The following is a 17,021-nucleotide window of genomic DNA, read 5'->3' as shown; positions in this document are numbered from 1 at the left end:
GGTGGGACCATCATTATCATCATCATCATCATATACACTGCACATTTTTCGATCTCCAATTTTCTTGCATTGGACCCCAGCTCGGTATATATCATCCTCCGTTCATGTGGTCTCCGCTATAATCCTGTGATGACGAATCCAACATTATTGTAAGCAAATCCTTCATCCCCGGTTGGGTGTATGAATGATTTCATGCTATTTAAAAAAAAATCATATACAGACTCCTCCAGTCATCAACGATTCTTATAATCAGTTTCTACACCCCATCATTAAAATAAATGTAGTTCCTTAATAAACAATGAAGGTCACAGCACAATGCATGCGTTTTTGACACGCCAACTGTCAGATTAGCCTCATCGGATCAAATCCGGATGCATTGTGCTCCGCTCTTGACAGCTGTTCTGAATTTTGTATATTCGTTCGTAAAGTGTTGGGCCATTTGGCCAAATTCCATTAGGCCGAAATGCGTTAGGTCAAATGGATCGCTATGCCGCATTTAGAAAATTCATTCTTTTAATCTTTGAAAAAAAAAAATTGCGGCTTTAAAAACTTTCAAGATCTCTGTCTGTGACACAAAGGTTTAAAGTTTCTATTTCTAGGAATCAAGATCTAATTCTAAAAAAAATAAAGCAATGAGCTAATCCCTAATTTGTATGATCTCTCCTTTGAAAGACTTACCTATATTTTGTTACCTAGATAAATTTGAAGATCATGGGCGTAGACCATGCTTTAAAACCTAAGACTTCGCATTTTCTTTTTCGAAATCTAAAATGGCGATAATAGCTAGAGATTTTCCTGGTTTTAATTTTTCCAAGAGAATTTTTCCTTCTTTGAAACGTGAGCAGTTCAATCGTCATCCAAACATAGCTATAAAATCAAGATTCTGCAGTTAGAATGGCTATGAAAAATAACAAACCTAACCGTAATTTGATCTGCGGACATTTTTAGGTTAACATTATTTGTAACTGAATTTTCTTTCTTGAAACAAGAGCAGTTTTTTCGAAATTCAAATAAGTTTATCTCAAGTTATGTTGATTTCACATTTTTGTTTTTTTTATGGTTAGATAAAAAAATCGTAAAAATGCTATTCAATAAAATGGCGTCAAGGCACATGTTATTTTATTCTCCTGTTGGGTACATTTTATTTTAATGGTGTAACATTAAATTTTATTATAATTATTACATACTAATACTTGGGGAGCCTTGAAAGGTCACTGATTTTCAACAAGCAATTATCGTTTCTGTAAGATTTCTGGAATGAAATCATATACCGTCCGGATCGCATAATTTTAAAGATCTCAAACATAAGAAAACTTTCAGAATATCAGAATTAGATAATTCCATGAATTTCGAAACAAGTACTTTTTGAGATCTTCAATTTTTAATCGTCAGTTAAATCTCAAACAATGAAACCAACATTAGATTCTATGGCTTCAATGTTTTTACTATTCAAAATGTCTGACTTTAAAACTTGGCAAAATGCACATTTCATAAATTTCATATATTAAGACCTTGGGAAATTGTTAAAGATATAAACTTAGACAAGATTTGAATCTCGTGAACATTAAATCACAATTCAAGATCTTTCAGAATCTTACCTAGATTCTGAAACTTACAGAATTTATCAAGATGAAAATTGTTTGAGATTAGAAAATAAGAAAAAAGGTTCGAAAATTTCGTAAATTTTCTTGACATAGAAGTTCTTAGAAAAATCATAAAAAATCAGGTTATAAATTAGTCAAGCTTTTGAATTTTGAAGAAAAATCATAAAATTAAACTGACTTGCAAGATCACGGAGTTCGACATTTAATCAAGATTAAAGTACCAAATTTAACTATAATTCTACTTGTGCCCCTGTTTTTAACTAGATAAAAATTGAATTTAATTCTACAAAAGCAGGTTTGTCAGGTTATTTAAATTTATTATTTGAAAAGGAGTTCGTTTTGGTTTAATCCATTTGGTACCAATTTATTATTAACACGTACTTTATACGGATAAGAGCGTTTCAGTGTTTACATTATTTAATAAAAAATTAAAACCAGTAAGCAATCATAACAATGTTCTAGTCATCCATGGAGTACTAATTCTTGACAATATAGACAATAAGGTTAAATCACCTAAATATGTACAAACATGTCCTTAAAATCTAGATCATTCAAGATTCTATCAGGAAATATTTTAAATGTTTTACATCATTTATTAGTTCAGATAAGTTAATCAATAGTATCAACCAAGGCTTGCACGAAGCGCACAGCAACGAAACGTGATTCATGAAGTTTATTTACATCAATATCGATTCAATTCCTTTGTATGGGAGAAGTTTTAGCTTCTCCAGAACTTCGTGGAGTTCGCTTCATGAATATGCTTGGGTATGATTCGATTGCAGGTGATATTTTCCCAGTTGTGAAAAATCTAGTAAGTCGACTCCAAGTCGATTTGCAGAACTTCAAACATCCGATATTCATAGAAATTGAGCATGAGAAATACGCAACGACTCCATGTTATTGTTCCCGAGTCGACGAGAATATCAAATCAAATTTTACTATTTAAATTGTCGAACAGATCATCACAAATTGCTTTAAGTACGATTGACATAAGAGGTAAAATATCTAAAATAATATCAAAAAATATATCGGATTATAACTGAGTCATGGCAAAGTCAGTTTATGTCAAATTTAAAGAATAGCTAAAATGATTGCAAGTTAATACCGAATTTTGCTAGTATATCCCATCAAGCTATTGGTATGTTCTTTAAATTAATAAATGTAATGCTATATTAAAAGCTTATTCGGCTATCAGATCAAAATAAGCCCATGAATTCATGATACCAAAATACCCTATAAATAGCAGATAATTCTTAAATAGTAGCAAATATATTATATTAACAATATGATCCACTCTTTCGCTTAGCTGGCGAACCGAATTTTTAGCGATGAAAACACCTCTGTGGCCAAAAAGGCTACCAATGTATTTGTTTATCGTCACGAGGAGTAAACCAAAAGAAAATTTGTTTAATATTTCACATGAATGTATTTCAGCATTTTATTTTATTTGATGACAACAGTGACATGTCAGATAAATTTTAAAGCAATATACACAATGTAATTAATGAAAATAATTTGACTCTTACTTTTGTAATAAGTGCTATATTCGCACCCCTCGATTGTAATTGAATGATTTTTGCTGACCTTTTTCAACGCTAGATGGTGCGTGAAGCAATATTTTGCAGGTCGCCATTGCAACATTTGGAAAAGGCATGAATGGATCATATTGTTAATATGATATATTTGATAGTAGACTAAGCTATTAACTTATTTCAGCGCACAACTTACCAATAACATAATAAGATATTGATAGTATAATTTGATAAAACTTTGCTCTGGTTTTGCTATTGCCCTTCACTCGGGTTTGGACTTGCTTTGTTGCTACGGACAATGTCCCAATCGTGGACATTGGTCGATCATTTGACCAGAACTTCAAGACGATTTGGAGATCTCAGAACATTATGAATCCATGGAAATCGATCGTAAACGGTGTGCATATACTGCAGATCTATGCTTAAACATATTTGGCTGCTAAGGACATTGTCTCAGTCATAGTTGAACAAGTGATTCTTATGTTCTGAACTACAGGGCGATGATATTTATAGGCTACATGCATCTTTTTGGACGTGTTTCGTTATTAAAGACATTATCTTAAGTAGTCGTGGTTGAAGTAGACCATTTGATCGGAGCTCCAAAAAAGAATTATGAAGTCCGGAGTGATTTGAGATTTGGGCGTAATTGTATTTGTAAAAAAACAGGTCAATCGCCGATTTCTCGTGAAATCACTCCGGAATTGAGTGCTAGACTCAATGCAAATTCGAGTACATATATCGTTACTGAAGACATCGTGGAAGTCCTGGTTCATCTATTAGATCATATAGTATGAGCTCTTAAGCGATCTGGAAAAAATGGAATAGGTAAAGATCAAATAAATATATCCTGAATAATGAATTTATGTTTTTTTTTTAACATGACTGCGTCCAAATCATGGGCAGAAGGACTATGATAAAAGCAAAATTGTTATTTTTTTTTGTGTACAGGTATATAAGATTTGACGACATGTCTTCATCCTGAAGACATTTAAAATTCGGTAAAGATTGTTTTTTCACACAGGCATTTTAAAGACATTTCATGTTCTGTGACGATTTTTGTTGGAATTTAAAAAGACTTCAGAAGACTCTTTGAATTTCAAACAGACAAGTGTAGATTTTTTGCTATGAAAATGTAGATCTTGACTTCAAATTTTAATCTATTTTTAGATGTTGATTATGAATAATGTTTATAATGTCCTGAACAAAAAGTATCTACACTTTACTGAAATCGTCGATTAGCTGAAGAACATCTGAATACATTCTGATCAACCTACAGTCTTGGAAGACGTAATTTGTATTTTCTAACTTTTGGTGATCTTCAGAACTTGATCAAGCTGAAGTCTTGAAAAAATATCCAGAGAACTTTACTAACCTCTTTGGAGATCTGGAGATCTTTTGAATATTTCCTGCTATTTAGGGAGGCTGTCTGAAAAAAAAAGTCTGAATATCAAAAGAAAAACTGCATTAGGTTTTACAAAATTTCCTAAACTTCATCGAAGTTTCCTAAATATATTCCAAATTGCCATCTTTGAACATCTGGAAAGACTCCCATCATCTATAAATATTTTTGAGCAACTGGAAAGTTACATGAAAGTTATTGAAATTTCCAAGACTTCCAAATAGTCCACTGAGCTTTTTTAAAATAAAATCCCTGACAAACTGCTACGAAGTTTGCTGAACTATTTTTAGATCTTACATAAATTTCCCTGAACTTTTTCAAAATTCCTTACACTTATAAGAAGATTTACGCAGGTCCTCAAAATGTTAAGAAATATTCAAAACTTCTTCAATGATTGCTGCACTTCTACGTTGATTTTCCGCGAAGTTCTTTGTACGAAATTTCTCGAACTTGTACGAAACTCCCTGAACTATTCCAAGTCCATTAGGCTTCAAAAAAGTGCCCTGAAACTGTATGGAGATCCCCGAACCGAATGAGGTTCGCTGAAATTAAATCATGTTCCTTTAACTTCTACGAAGACCCTTAAACTTAAATAACGTTCCCACTTCTACGTAGTTTTCCTAACTTTTCCAAAGTTTCTTGAGTTTCTACGAATTTATCTGACACTCTATGAAATTCCCAGAATCTGAGGCTCAGATAAATCTGAAATGGGGTCTGGCCCCTTTGGCATCCCGATTAGCTACTAGCTACTAGTGGCTAGTGCACATTTTTCCTTTTTTTAATCATGAGCCATAGATTTTGCCTGTTTTATTTGGTGCATATCCTTTTCATCAACTGGATAAGAATGAATTCCGAACTTTCATAAGTAAATAGCTATTATAATTTAAGCCTAATATCGTTCCTAATGACATTTGGTCTAATGACTTAGCACCCTCTATCTAGATTTGATTTCCGTTATTACCTCTAATAATTTAAATTAATTAGTTGCTGCTCAGTACCTACATCGCCAAATAATATTACGGTTCACTCTCCACAACTCGATGCCAACTAATTCGATATCAAGTTAAAGAACCATAGTAGAAAATAATGTCATGGCAACTGTGATACTGATTTTTTATGGGATTCCAATATCGAGTTAAGGAGAGTTGACTGCATTTCTAAAAAGGTTTCCTATTTATTTGCAGACATTAAGGGAAATGGGTTAAATGCGTTGGATTCATTGCTTGAGCAGCATGGCGATTAAATGGTAGTGATATCCTTTGCATAGCAGTCACTATCCAAGGAAGATTTACAGAAGAGTTGTGATATTCCTGGTGAGGGCTTTTTTTTAATTTCGCTGAAGCACTAACTGACTAACCAACTAAACGTTCGTGCAGTGCTGTAAAACATGTGGCAAAATATTCAACCCGTAGAATTTAATGACTAATTATCTAACCAGTAAAATTGCCTATTCTAGTTTTTCATAACGTTCAATCTATCAAACCCAATTCATGTTAACAATATATATGTATACAACTAATTTTAAAAAAAGTCCTTTAAATTCCCAGAAGTTAGGAGACACCATCAAACATTTCGCCACATTATTGCACTGGTCCCAGCCCTCCACCGAAGCCAACATTGGATGGGATGGGCAAGCAGCAAAGTATCAATAATAATGGCGCCACTTATTGATTTATTTTTGATATCAAACCGTGGCGTCTTCCCAGCAGCATGCCCGAAAGTGCCTGACGTTGTCTTGTCCGTCGCCGCCGTCTCACAATCGCAGTCGTCTTCATTGGTGGCGACCGACGCGGTCGTGAAAGATGCTGACTGCTCTTGGTTAGTTCTCTACCTATTTCTCCCAATACCTGCTACATATGTATATCCCTTTCACAACGGCGCGGCGGCATCGCCATGGAGGTAGAAGCTTCAGCACCCCCAATCAGACCAGGGCGCTTGGATGAGGTGAGGCATTTCTTGGGAATGCTCATCCGTTCATCAGCACCCAGCCCTCCCTCTGTGTCCGTCCCAGAAAAGGGGCCTAGTGGGGGTGTACGGGCGGTCTGGTGAAAGAACCGATTTCCATCGACCACGATCGTTCTGTGTGCAGTCTCGCAACACACAAGCTCTGGGCAGGCGCAGATCCAACAACTCGGTTTCGTTTACCTCGAAGGAAGTCATGAGCATTTTGTTCTATCCTTTCTTCATGGGTTGCTTTGATGATTGCTGTTACTGCTCGAAACAAGACGAGATTTATGCTCCGGCTGCCGGTTCGCCGGAGCGATATAACCATTAATTTACTCATAAAAATTTGTCTATAAAAATTATGTTTGCTTTTTCAACGAGAATATTGAAACATTGCCCGTTTTATTAATGCCTGCTTACTTTCTTATCTTCAAGGTCGGCGATGCCTCCGTCGTCTGGGTATGTAACATTCATTTTTAAACTTTAACAACTGCTTTCACAAAAACAACGAAAACCGAACCGACCACCTTCCGCGGAATGGCTGTGGTATTACACTCCTGTTTACCCGCATGTTTAGATCGAGGTATGAACATTGGCGTAGTTAGACTATATGCGTTGGCCGTTTTGATAATTTCCCGAAATTTAATGTATAATGCATATTAATATTTAGATAAATAATTCTGAACTAAAAACATCGTTTGTAAAATATCGAACTTCATGTGAATTATTCAAAAACTGCAATATAGGATACAATCAGAAAACAATAACACATTTTTTCTCAATACATGCAAATTTAGGTTGAAAACAGATTGATACCGTTCGAAAAATAGCGTTCATTTATGCTCTTTTATGCAGCATCACATTGTAAGCCATCTAAGTTAGGAATTATATCACGAAGTATATCATTTTTTTGAAAACACGATTCATGCTTACAAGTAAATATTCTATAATACACTATATTTGTAAATATAGTGACTCATATGTGGGAAATATAAGACATAAGTATGTACATTTAACATTGATTACTGTGTACATGGTGTATCAGAATAAGTGATACCATTTTATTATTATTATTATTCTTCTTCTTTGCCTTCATTACACATCCCTGCAGGGGCTTTAAGCCAGCCCTGCATAATTATTAATTGAGAACTTTCTACGCCTGTAACATTATTGCATTAGTATAATTGTGTGGAAAGTTCAGTCATACCCTATGCCCAGAGAAGTCTAGAAATGTTACAACCCTGAGTTCAATGAGTCTATCTATCTAGAACGCTAAACAATATTTAATATTTTTTGCTAGCTTCCACACAATGGTTGCTGACAAATAAAAACAAACGGAATCGCTTATTTATTTTCAGCGTTAAACTGTCGAATAGTTAAAATTTCATGTTAAATTTTCATTCTTGTGTAAAAATTACACTTTTGAAATAAATCAAATATATAAGCTCAGGCAGTTAAGGCGTAGCTATAAAGCAAGATCATACTGGAGGCGGCTGGGTTCGATTCCCATTTCAAACAAGGATTTTTCAAGATAGAACATGCTACAACTGGGCATTAATTAGCAATACACACCGATAAATAGGTAAGAAAGCTCAACATAAAAAATGAGTTGGTGACAGGCGAAAAGTTTAACTAGTAAATTAAAAACCATGATGAATCAGTTATGCATTTATCAGATTATGAGTAGTACAATTACAAAAAAAAAATGAATATTTATGTAATACAATATAACTTTAAGATAACGAAGAATAACTTATTTTACACAGGATTTCGAGCCCGCCACTTCCAACTTGTTAATAGCATGTTCTCATTGACCAGACTATTTGAGGCCCAGATAATTGCTATTATCTGTTACATAATTGTTGGTCGAGAAATTTGCTTGGGAAAGAAGAGCCAATTGAAATACCGGTAGAAGCATTTAGGAATTTGCAAAAAAAAAGCTTGTAGAAAGTTCCAAAGAAAGTTGACGAAACTTTTTGAAAAACGTCGTTGAAATCGGAAAACACAAAGAGAAAGAATGTGCGTATATTTTCCAATAGAACGAGTAACCGAAGGCGATAAAACATATGCGAGAATATCTCAAGCAACGCATAAGTTCTATAAAAGTTTATACACTCTTTGTATGACATGTTTTGGTTATAAAGAAGTTTGCTCAACATATTATCATGAATATGTGTTACTTGTGGTATGAGTCTCGGAGACAGGCTGTGCTCGCTACCGTTAAGATCCAAAATAACAGTCAGTTTAGTCAGTGAAGGAGTAATTTCAAAATCATACCTATTTGATTTGGAAATATTTAGGTTACCATTGGCGTTGCGTAACCTCAATATTTCCCTGTGTACGAACTTTAAAAAAGGTATATTCAAACCGATTGTAAAATGCAAAGTATCATCAAGTTTTACTGATTTTCATCCATTGCAAGGTAAATTTTGTGATTTGTTAACGCTTTGAGAGCTGGTGAACGGGTAATGAGAGGTTAATCCGGTGCCACTGATTTACCGGAATTCTAAAAGCACTTCAACACTGAGATAACAATTTTTCGCGATAACAATCGAACCTACACTTGGCTATTTGGATTTCGTTGAGTTTGGAAAAATTTACTAATCCTAAGTGCTTTTGCAAAATATATACAGTCACCCACTATTTCTACGAAAGCAAATGCTGCTCTGTGCTATTTTCTAAGTATATTAAGGACAAGACTCACGTAATCCCTGCACATCACGTTTTCACTGGCACTAATCTCTCCATCCAAAAGTCAAATAGATATGAAAATTAAAAACGATTCTTGCTTCTCTGCAGCAAACATATAGATTCATTTTTAACTTGTTACAAATTGTATGAAAATAGGATTCCTTAAACCGTGTCCTTAAGATTTATATTGATAATTCGATTAAATGTCTTATTGACGCATTCTACTTGACGTTACATTGGTTTTACCTGATTTTTTATAGTGTTTGTACTTTAACTGAAAAGTTAATAGTAACCCTTAGATATTATTGCATATATGGGAAGTGCATTAAATTTCCAATAAGAATACGTCAAGAGTTTCTGATTTGAGTTGCTCAAAACGTGTTGATGAGTAGTTTTTGAGTAGTTGTAGTTGAGAATTGCAATACGTTGTAACGTCATGCAACATAACCGTTGTGACGTTACGCAACATATCCGTTATAACGTCACTCAACAAATCATTTTGAGTCTCGCAAATATTTACTATAGGAAATTTGGAAATATATCACAAGACTTTCAAAATTGGCAATCATATTTGAGGGTTACTTTTCATTTATTAATTTCATTTAAATAGCTTCTTGTCCCCGGGCTTGCTGGATCGCCGGTCGCAGTGGTTTGTTGTGATATAAGGGGCTCAATGGCCTAGTGACGACAGGTCTTGCCTACTGAGTAGAAGATTATTGGTTCTATCCCAGGCCCATTTATATTACTAAGCTTCACATTTCAGAGCTAATTTACCCTTCCCTCAAACAAAAACATCGAACCAGTGATCGCAGAGGTATATTTGGTCCCTAGTAACTACAAATATCAAACAAGCAATGGTTCCCCTCCCGATGACCGTAATAATGATGTCGGCACCGTTATTAACCATATATATATATATATATATATATATATATATATATATATATATATATATAGTATAAATGATCAAACTTTATTTCTTTTTGAAGTTCAATGACTACAAAATACAGAAAAAAAAAACTATTTGACTAGGCTTCCGATTTTCCAAATGCGAACTTTCGGGCTTCACGTGTAACACCTTCCATCAGATTTTGTACCGCTGTTGTATCAACCTTATTTGATGTTAAACGTCAATTTGCTTTGAACTGGTTCTCATTTCCAACTGTTTTCTGGGTTTTCTTGAGGTTTCCGTTATATTTTTTTCTCAATTTGATACAGCTCCGGCGAGTTTGTTGGGTTTTTGTCATTGGGTACGACTTGCACGTTGTTGGCGGTATACCGTTCCTGAGCCATTTTCCCGTAGTGACAGGAAACGTCTGGCCAAAACTATTCAGAACAACCATAGAGATAACTCTCAGAAACGTGCTCAACCTTTTGGCTCAGTTCTGGTACTCTCTTTGGTCCCAAGCTAATCGAAACTTAAGAAAATCCTCGAACCCCTCATTTTATCTGTCAAACTTTCATAGGGAATCAAAACAAACATAGTGTAGTGTTAAAATTTTGACTAAAATGGCGTAACGTAAAACGGGGTAACATTGATAGTTTTTTTTTTTAAGTATATTCTAAATGTTTTTTACAGCAGCATCTTTAAAACAAGTACTGAGGATCCTGGAGTCAATTCATTAGTAATATGTTTTATGTAAATTATTGTATTTGTACTATTTTGTTTAGTCTTGTGACCGAATATCAGTATTTTGGTTTCATAAAAAAGTGGATTAAAGCGATTAAGTCATATTCAAATCACATCGTGATTGCCTCTCACCCCAGCAGGCCTGGGTTCAAACCCAGTCGGCGCCGCCGGGATATTCTGAGGCATAACATCTCTGATCACGTAGGGAAGTAAAGCCGTTGGTCCCCGGTTCATGAGTTGATGGATCAATAGGTACGGTCCAGGTGTGGAAGCTGCCTCCCTGGCGTCGGTAGCATTGGTGCTCAGCACGGAAAACAAGATCGACGAAAAACAAATCAAGGAAAAAAATATTAAGTAATTTTTACCATTAATTTGTAGAAGATGATGAGTAAAAACATATTAACCTATTTGCACGCTGAAAAATTAAATCAGCTAATACACTGACATATTTACCAAATTTATGTTTTCACGCCAAAGTAAAACAGGGAACTTAAAAGTTGTGTATTTTTTACCGTGTATGCAAAAAATTACATACGCTAAAATCGAGCAAACAATGTTTTATTAATAAAAGTGAACCCATTTCTCGAAAAGTGAATAAAGTTTTTCCCCAGAGATTAATGTCAATCCTTTTGGACCACCGGGTAATATTTGTTATTTACTGTATACAATACAATTGATTGATACCTACACACTTAATTAGACAACTTAGGTTCTCCATACCACCCTAGAGTTAAAATTATGTGATCAACTAGATCAACCTGGGCTATGACGATCAGTGTTGTTAATTTTCAAATCATTAAATTGTACTGAACCGTATTGAATCAATTCTGCGCAACGAATTCTCTCATTTCAATCGTTTGAAAAGCCACTTTCTCAAATGAATCTCATCATCATTGTCATTCGAGTCACTTACTATCAATTGATATACGACAGTGGAGTATGGAAGAAACTCAGAAAAATGGTTCCGAACACATATGTCGACCCAATGTTGGATGAATGATTGGTCAATTTGAGGTCGATATCGTTCCAATTTCAGGTTGATATCGGGTAAGTTTTAGGTTTGTTTCGGTCAGGTTGATTCCTAGCTTTTACGCCAAAGGGGCGTGATCAGAGATTGTATACCTCAGAAAATCCCGGTGGCGCCGACTTTGATTAAACCAGGATTAGGGCGAGAATGATTCAAGATTCACACCTAAAGTGATTGCATGAATCACTGGATGAATGAATATCTCTTTAACAGTCACTAGTTATAGACTGTGAAAATGCTCAGCCAAACAAGCCAAATATCGCGGTCGAGAAATGTCAAATACTAAATATTTCGTGGCTATTCCGCGGAAATATTTGAGCTTTCAAAATGGTTGAACTGACAAAAGACTTAAAATGATATCATGTTTACCATTTAAACAATCATTTACTAAAACGAATTTGATTGTCTCAAATTATGATTTTTTTTTCAAAGTTCTAAATAGCTGTAATGATTTCTAAATTTCTCGAATGAAGTGATCGGCGATGTCAAGTACTAACTATGTGACCTAATACAATCCAAATAAAATCAATTAGGCCATCATCATTACGATTTGGTGTCAATGACCTAAACTTGATATTTTTAGATAAAAAAAAATCTCAACATGTTATCTAGGTTTAATTTGATTGTCAAACTGGTTCATTGACCAAAAAGGCACAAAGTCAACGGTTTCATAATGTCGCATATTCTAAGAGCCGTACAAGTTCATTGGATTTAAAAAAAATTGGATTTATGTTAATTTGACATAAAAAAAATATGAATTTAATATCAGATTGATGAATTAATAGCTAATACTAGACTCAATATACTTTATCATCATCGAAAAAATTGCCTTGAATATTGCTACAAAAGAAAGAGTTCTTGATTGACTTTCGTCATTTTCAATCAATTTCGCGGCATTTACTGGAATTTATTTAAAAAAAATATGAACACACTTAAAAAATTGCAATTATCATGCACATAAATTGTGCGTCGAATATCATACAAGTTTATTTCATAGATCGTGTAAATTTATGAGACATGCCATGAGATATTCCATAAATTGTATGCAACCGTTCATCTTTGTAAGCAACATTTCATGCAAGTTTCTGGTTCACGTGAAAAAGAAGTTTACACGCATAAATGTTTGCATGCAGGGATGTTTACATCACCAGTAAGATTCAGATTATTTTTTCTGTGAATGTAATATTGGATTGATGATTGAAAAGTTTTCGCGGCATTTCGTGGAATTTATTGATGTCCCTAACTATAATCATAACATTCAAACATATCGAGAAATATCAAAATTTCATACTCCTTTGCTTTAAATGCCTGACTACAGCACTGAATCCTTCAAGCTGGGAACATTGGCACAGTATAAAGATAAGATACATAGGGGGGGAAAGACAACTGCCAAAGAAAAACATCCAATCAACTTGCACAAAACAAGCAGCAAATATTCAACTAATTATCACGTGGAATGCACTACATCGTTGCGCACAGAAGCTACAATGTTGCCGAATAGAGTTGGTCAAGCAGCTTTCGATGTGAGTTTTTAAATGCCAACATAATGTTAGCCATGTTTCCCCTCAAAAGGCAATCCTTAGTAATCAACTAGGCATTCGACGTGAAACTGCCTGTGCCCATTAAACAGACGGAAATTCGTCTAATCAATTAGACCGGATATCAGCATTTTACGACCCACTGCGACGAGGGACGTCAGAAACACTCACCCAAACCAGCTCTTGAGACCACCCAGATTCATCTGATATCAAAACTGACCGGCATCAGTGTGTTCTTTGTGGTGTTGCCGCTTAGCGTGTCGCCGCCGCCTCAGTCGAGTGTCCCATTGATAATACGAATGCATTTCCCCACCCATCTTGTCCCATGGGTGTCCAGCTTGACTCCTTTCCCTCTCGAATGCAACTCTCTTGGAAAAAAAAGATTGCAAAAATTAGTGCCACGGTATTAACTCATTTTATGAGCTTTGAGCCCGATGGGACCCATAATAATGAAATAATATTTAGCGTGGCGAGGTTCGATTGTGTACTTAATATCTTATCATTTGTTACTCTCATGTTTGGACTCTTCTTCATCCCTCTTCCCTGCATTCAAGTCGCGGGCGTCATTGCAAGATGCTTTCCGGCGATCTCGATCTTCTCCGGATCGCCGCACGGATAAAGCTTTACTGTTTTGCGCGCCCCGAGTGTGTTACATCGTAAAGCATGTTTCGGCTTTCCTTTGAAACTTTGCCTGGTTTCAAGGAAAACTCACAATATCAGGACGGGGGGCGAACGATGGATAAAAAAATCAGCAAGGAAGGAAATATAAACGAAAGTTTATATCGGCTACGCCATGCGCGCACGAGGGACACACACGTAGCGCACTTTAGCATGCTTTTTTCTTTTATTATTTGCAAGAAGCGCTTGATCAAAAGAATGGTGGCCGAGGGACAGGAAATATGTTGGATCATCCAACAAAGTGGTGCGCATTGGTGGTGGAGACGGGGAAACGATGGGAGCAGACCCACAGCAAGCAACCAAGCAACCAAGCAGGCACTGAACAGCAAGGTGAAAAATGGCGACAAGAGGAAGAAGTTAAACTAAAGAGGCGCTTGCTGAGATCAAAGTGCTGTGCACCGCCGACTTGTATTTTGCACGCTGGTTGAGTAAATCCGATCCCCCTGATCGTTCGATCTCGCTCGCACTGTCGGGAGTGGAAGGGGTGCGGTGGAGCGTTTTATTGAGTCACATGCACTCGATCGTCCTACTGAGGGGTCTGCTGACTGAACCCCGGTTCATGTATCACGTTCTGCCGGTTCTGATTTGCTTTTTTATTATGAAATTATTGAAAGTTTATGTGTTGATTTTTTAGGGTGCCGCCCGCCCTGGAAACGATAACGGCAGCTGAGGGTTATCTCTGCTCAGTAAAAAAAGCAAAGGCAGTTGAAGTATTGAACCTGACCTCGAGAGAAATTGGCAACTGTCTGAATGACAAAATCTGATAGTTATTCTTCTTATTTTCTTCCTGGCTATGTCGCCTTACGTGTGTTTACACCTACTCTAAACTTAGTGTTCTTTGTAGCATTTCCACTTATTATTAATTAAGAGGTTCCTATGTCTGCCAACCAGAGCATAAATTTGTATATTGTGTGGAAATCATAATGATACTCAATGTCCAGGGAAGTGGAGAACATTTTCAGCTCAAACGATGTACTAGACCAGAACGGGAATCGAAACCGCTATACGGTTAATTGGACTCAAATTTGAGTTCTGTTTAAATTCACAAAATCCGCGATCACTCATATACTGAGTAAATATCACTCATATTCTAGTAACATTTACTCATATTTTTTTATAATAGACGATAAGACCAGATCGCCATTAGGCCCAACGCTATAATGCCAAACTTAATAAGGTCGAGCTCACTAGGACAAATGAGTAATTGTACCGAAATTTAAACTTCTGGCAAACTGCATCAGTATATACTTTCAAATTATGCATAAAACAAAATGCAGCTGAGCCAAAAGGATCAGTACGTTGGATGAGTCAACACAAATTTAACAAAATTTGTTTATGTACTAACTTGAACACTCGCATAACTCTTCACAGAATTCCATTGGAATGTCCTCATGAATTATCTTCCAAATTATTACCCTTCACAATGTTCTTTTCAGAATTCATTTAAAATAAATTTGATAATCGCTCTGAGATTCACTTGACATTTTCTTTCTAGCAGATTAAATGCAGGGTACTTCTAGCAGAATGAAATTCATCTTCAGAATTAATATGTGATGAACTAGACCTTGGCTAAAAATCATTTTGATAAAGATTTTTTTAAATCTTCGGATTAACATCGAATTTTTATTTATTATTTCCAAAATTTAAGAATTTTAAAAGAAAATAATTCTACGATACATTCGGTTGAATTCTCCATTGAAAAATTCAAGTAATTTTCCTTAGAAAAGTCTTGAAATTATGTTCAAACCTGTCATAATTCTTTTAGACATGCCCTTCGAGTATATATCCTGGGTATTTTCTTAAAATTCTCTTGGTATTATGTTCAAAATTCATTTGAAATAATTTTTAGAACTAACATGGAATATGTCCAAGAACCAATTTAAAGCTACCATCAGAATTAAATACCATTGGCATTTTCTTAAAATTATTATCAGATTTTTTTTTCAGAACTAGCCAACAAATGCAACTCTGCACTCGCCTTACAATTAACCTGCAGCTTTTCTCACAATTACCTTGGCACTCTTGCGTCCAATTGACTTGGAGTTCTAATCAATAGTTTCATAGTGTTCTTTCCATAACTCACTATAAATATATCTTCGAAATTCTTTGGTGTTATTTTTAAATTTTATATAACGTCATCATAATTCCTTCGATTTTTTTTTTTAATTTTTTTATGTCCTACAAAGTTCCTGCATCCTGAAAATTGAGTCCATTCTAAGGTTCATTTTTTTTCATGTCCAGAATTTTATTTTGTTTTCCTGTTGAGAGGATGAATTTGCTATCGAAATTCACAGACATTTCCTGATATTTCCCGAATTTACCATCAGTCTGAATTTATACATAAATGCAGCAACTTTATACACGACACCAGCGTCAAGTTTAAAAAAAAACAAATCCCTGGGTTTTTCCTTAACCATCAATCCTTTTTTTCTGTAGCAATAGATATTTTCTATATAAATTGATTAAATTCAGCGAAATTTAGAGATGCTTAATAAATTTCATTCAGAGATGTTTAGTAGCACCAGATCTTGAAGCATTTTCTGGGTCTGTTTTTCATATTATTTTTCAGGGAACCCTTATTTCTTTTGGATTTTCTCAAGAATCTTTTTAGAATCATCCCAAAATTTCCATAGCGTTCTTTTTTTTCTTAAATGTCCTAGAAAAACATGCTCAAGCTTTCTCATTAAATTCCAAATAACATTGCAAGTTTTATAAAGCTTTTATAACATTCCACGAGCCTAAATCAGGGTCTACAGAACCGTCATAATATCAAAATTGTTACTTAGAATGAGCATAAAAAGCAATGAGCGGGTCAGAGTTTTGCAATATTTGAAAAAATTTTTAGATTGTTTACATAAACAAATTTCTAAATAATATCCTTAACAACATTTTAATATTGTGGAAAATCAACGTATGTTCTAGATCAAAAGCTAAGAAAAATAATGAAAAGATCCGTAGTTAAGCAATCCTTTTTAAGA

General features: G+C 35.0%; 1 protein-coding gene across 5 annotated transcripts in view; it reads left to right on the top strand.

Moving 5' to 3' along the window:
• bi (bifid) overlaps positions 1 to 17,021 on the top strand; it is a 322,721-nt gene that overhangs the window by 186,966 nt on the left and 118,734 nt on the right. For 4 of the 5 annotated variants that reach the window (XM_065234671.1, XM_065234582.1, XM_065234439.1 and 1 more), the window contains exon 4: positions 6,915 to 6,938. The exons of the other annotated variant lie outside the window; for it this stretch is intronic. In XM_065234671.1, coding sequence (XP_065090743.1) covers positions 6,915 to 6,938 — 24 coding nt within the window. The remainder of the gene's footprint in view (positions 1 to 6,914; positions 6,939 to 17,021) is intronic. 5 annotated transcript variants of the gene reach the window in all.

Source organism: Ochlerotatus camptorhynchus, unplaced genomic scaffold (assembly GCF_037179485.1).
Source record: "Ochlerotatus camptorhynchus isolate MF236.1 unplaced genomic scaffold, CSIRO-AGI_Acam_v1.1 ptg000003l, whole genome shotgun sequence".
In the NCBI taxonomy this organism is placed as follows: Eukaryota; Metazoa; Arthropoda; class Insecta; order Diptera; family Culicidae; genus Ochlerotatus; species Ochlerotatus camptorhynchus.
This window is presented reverse-complemented; position numbering and strand designations above follow the sequence as displayed.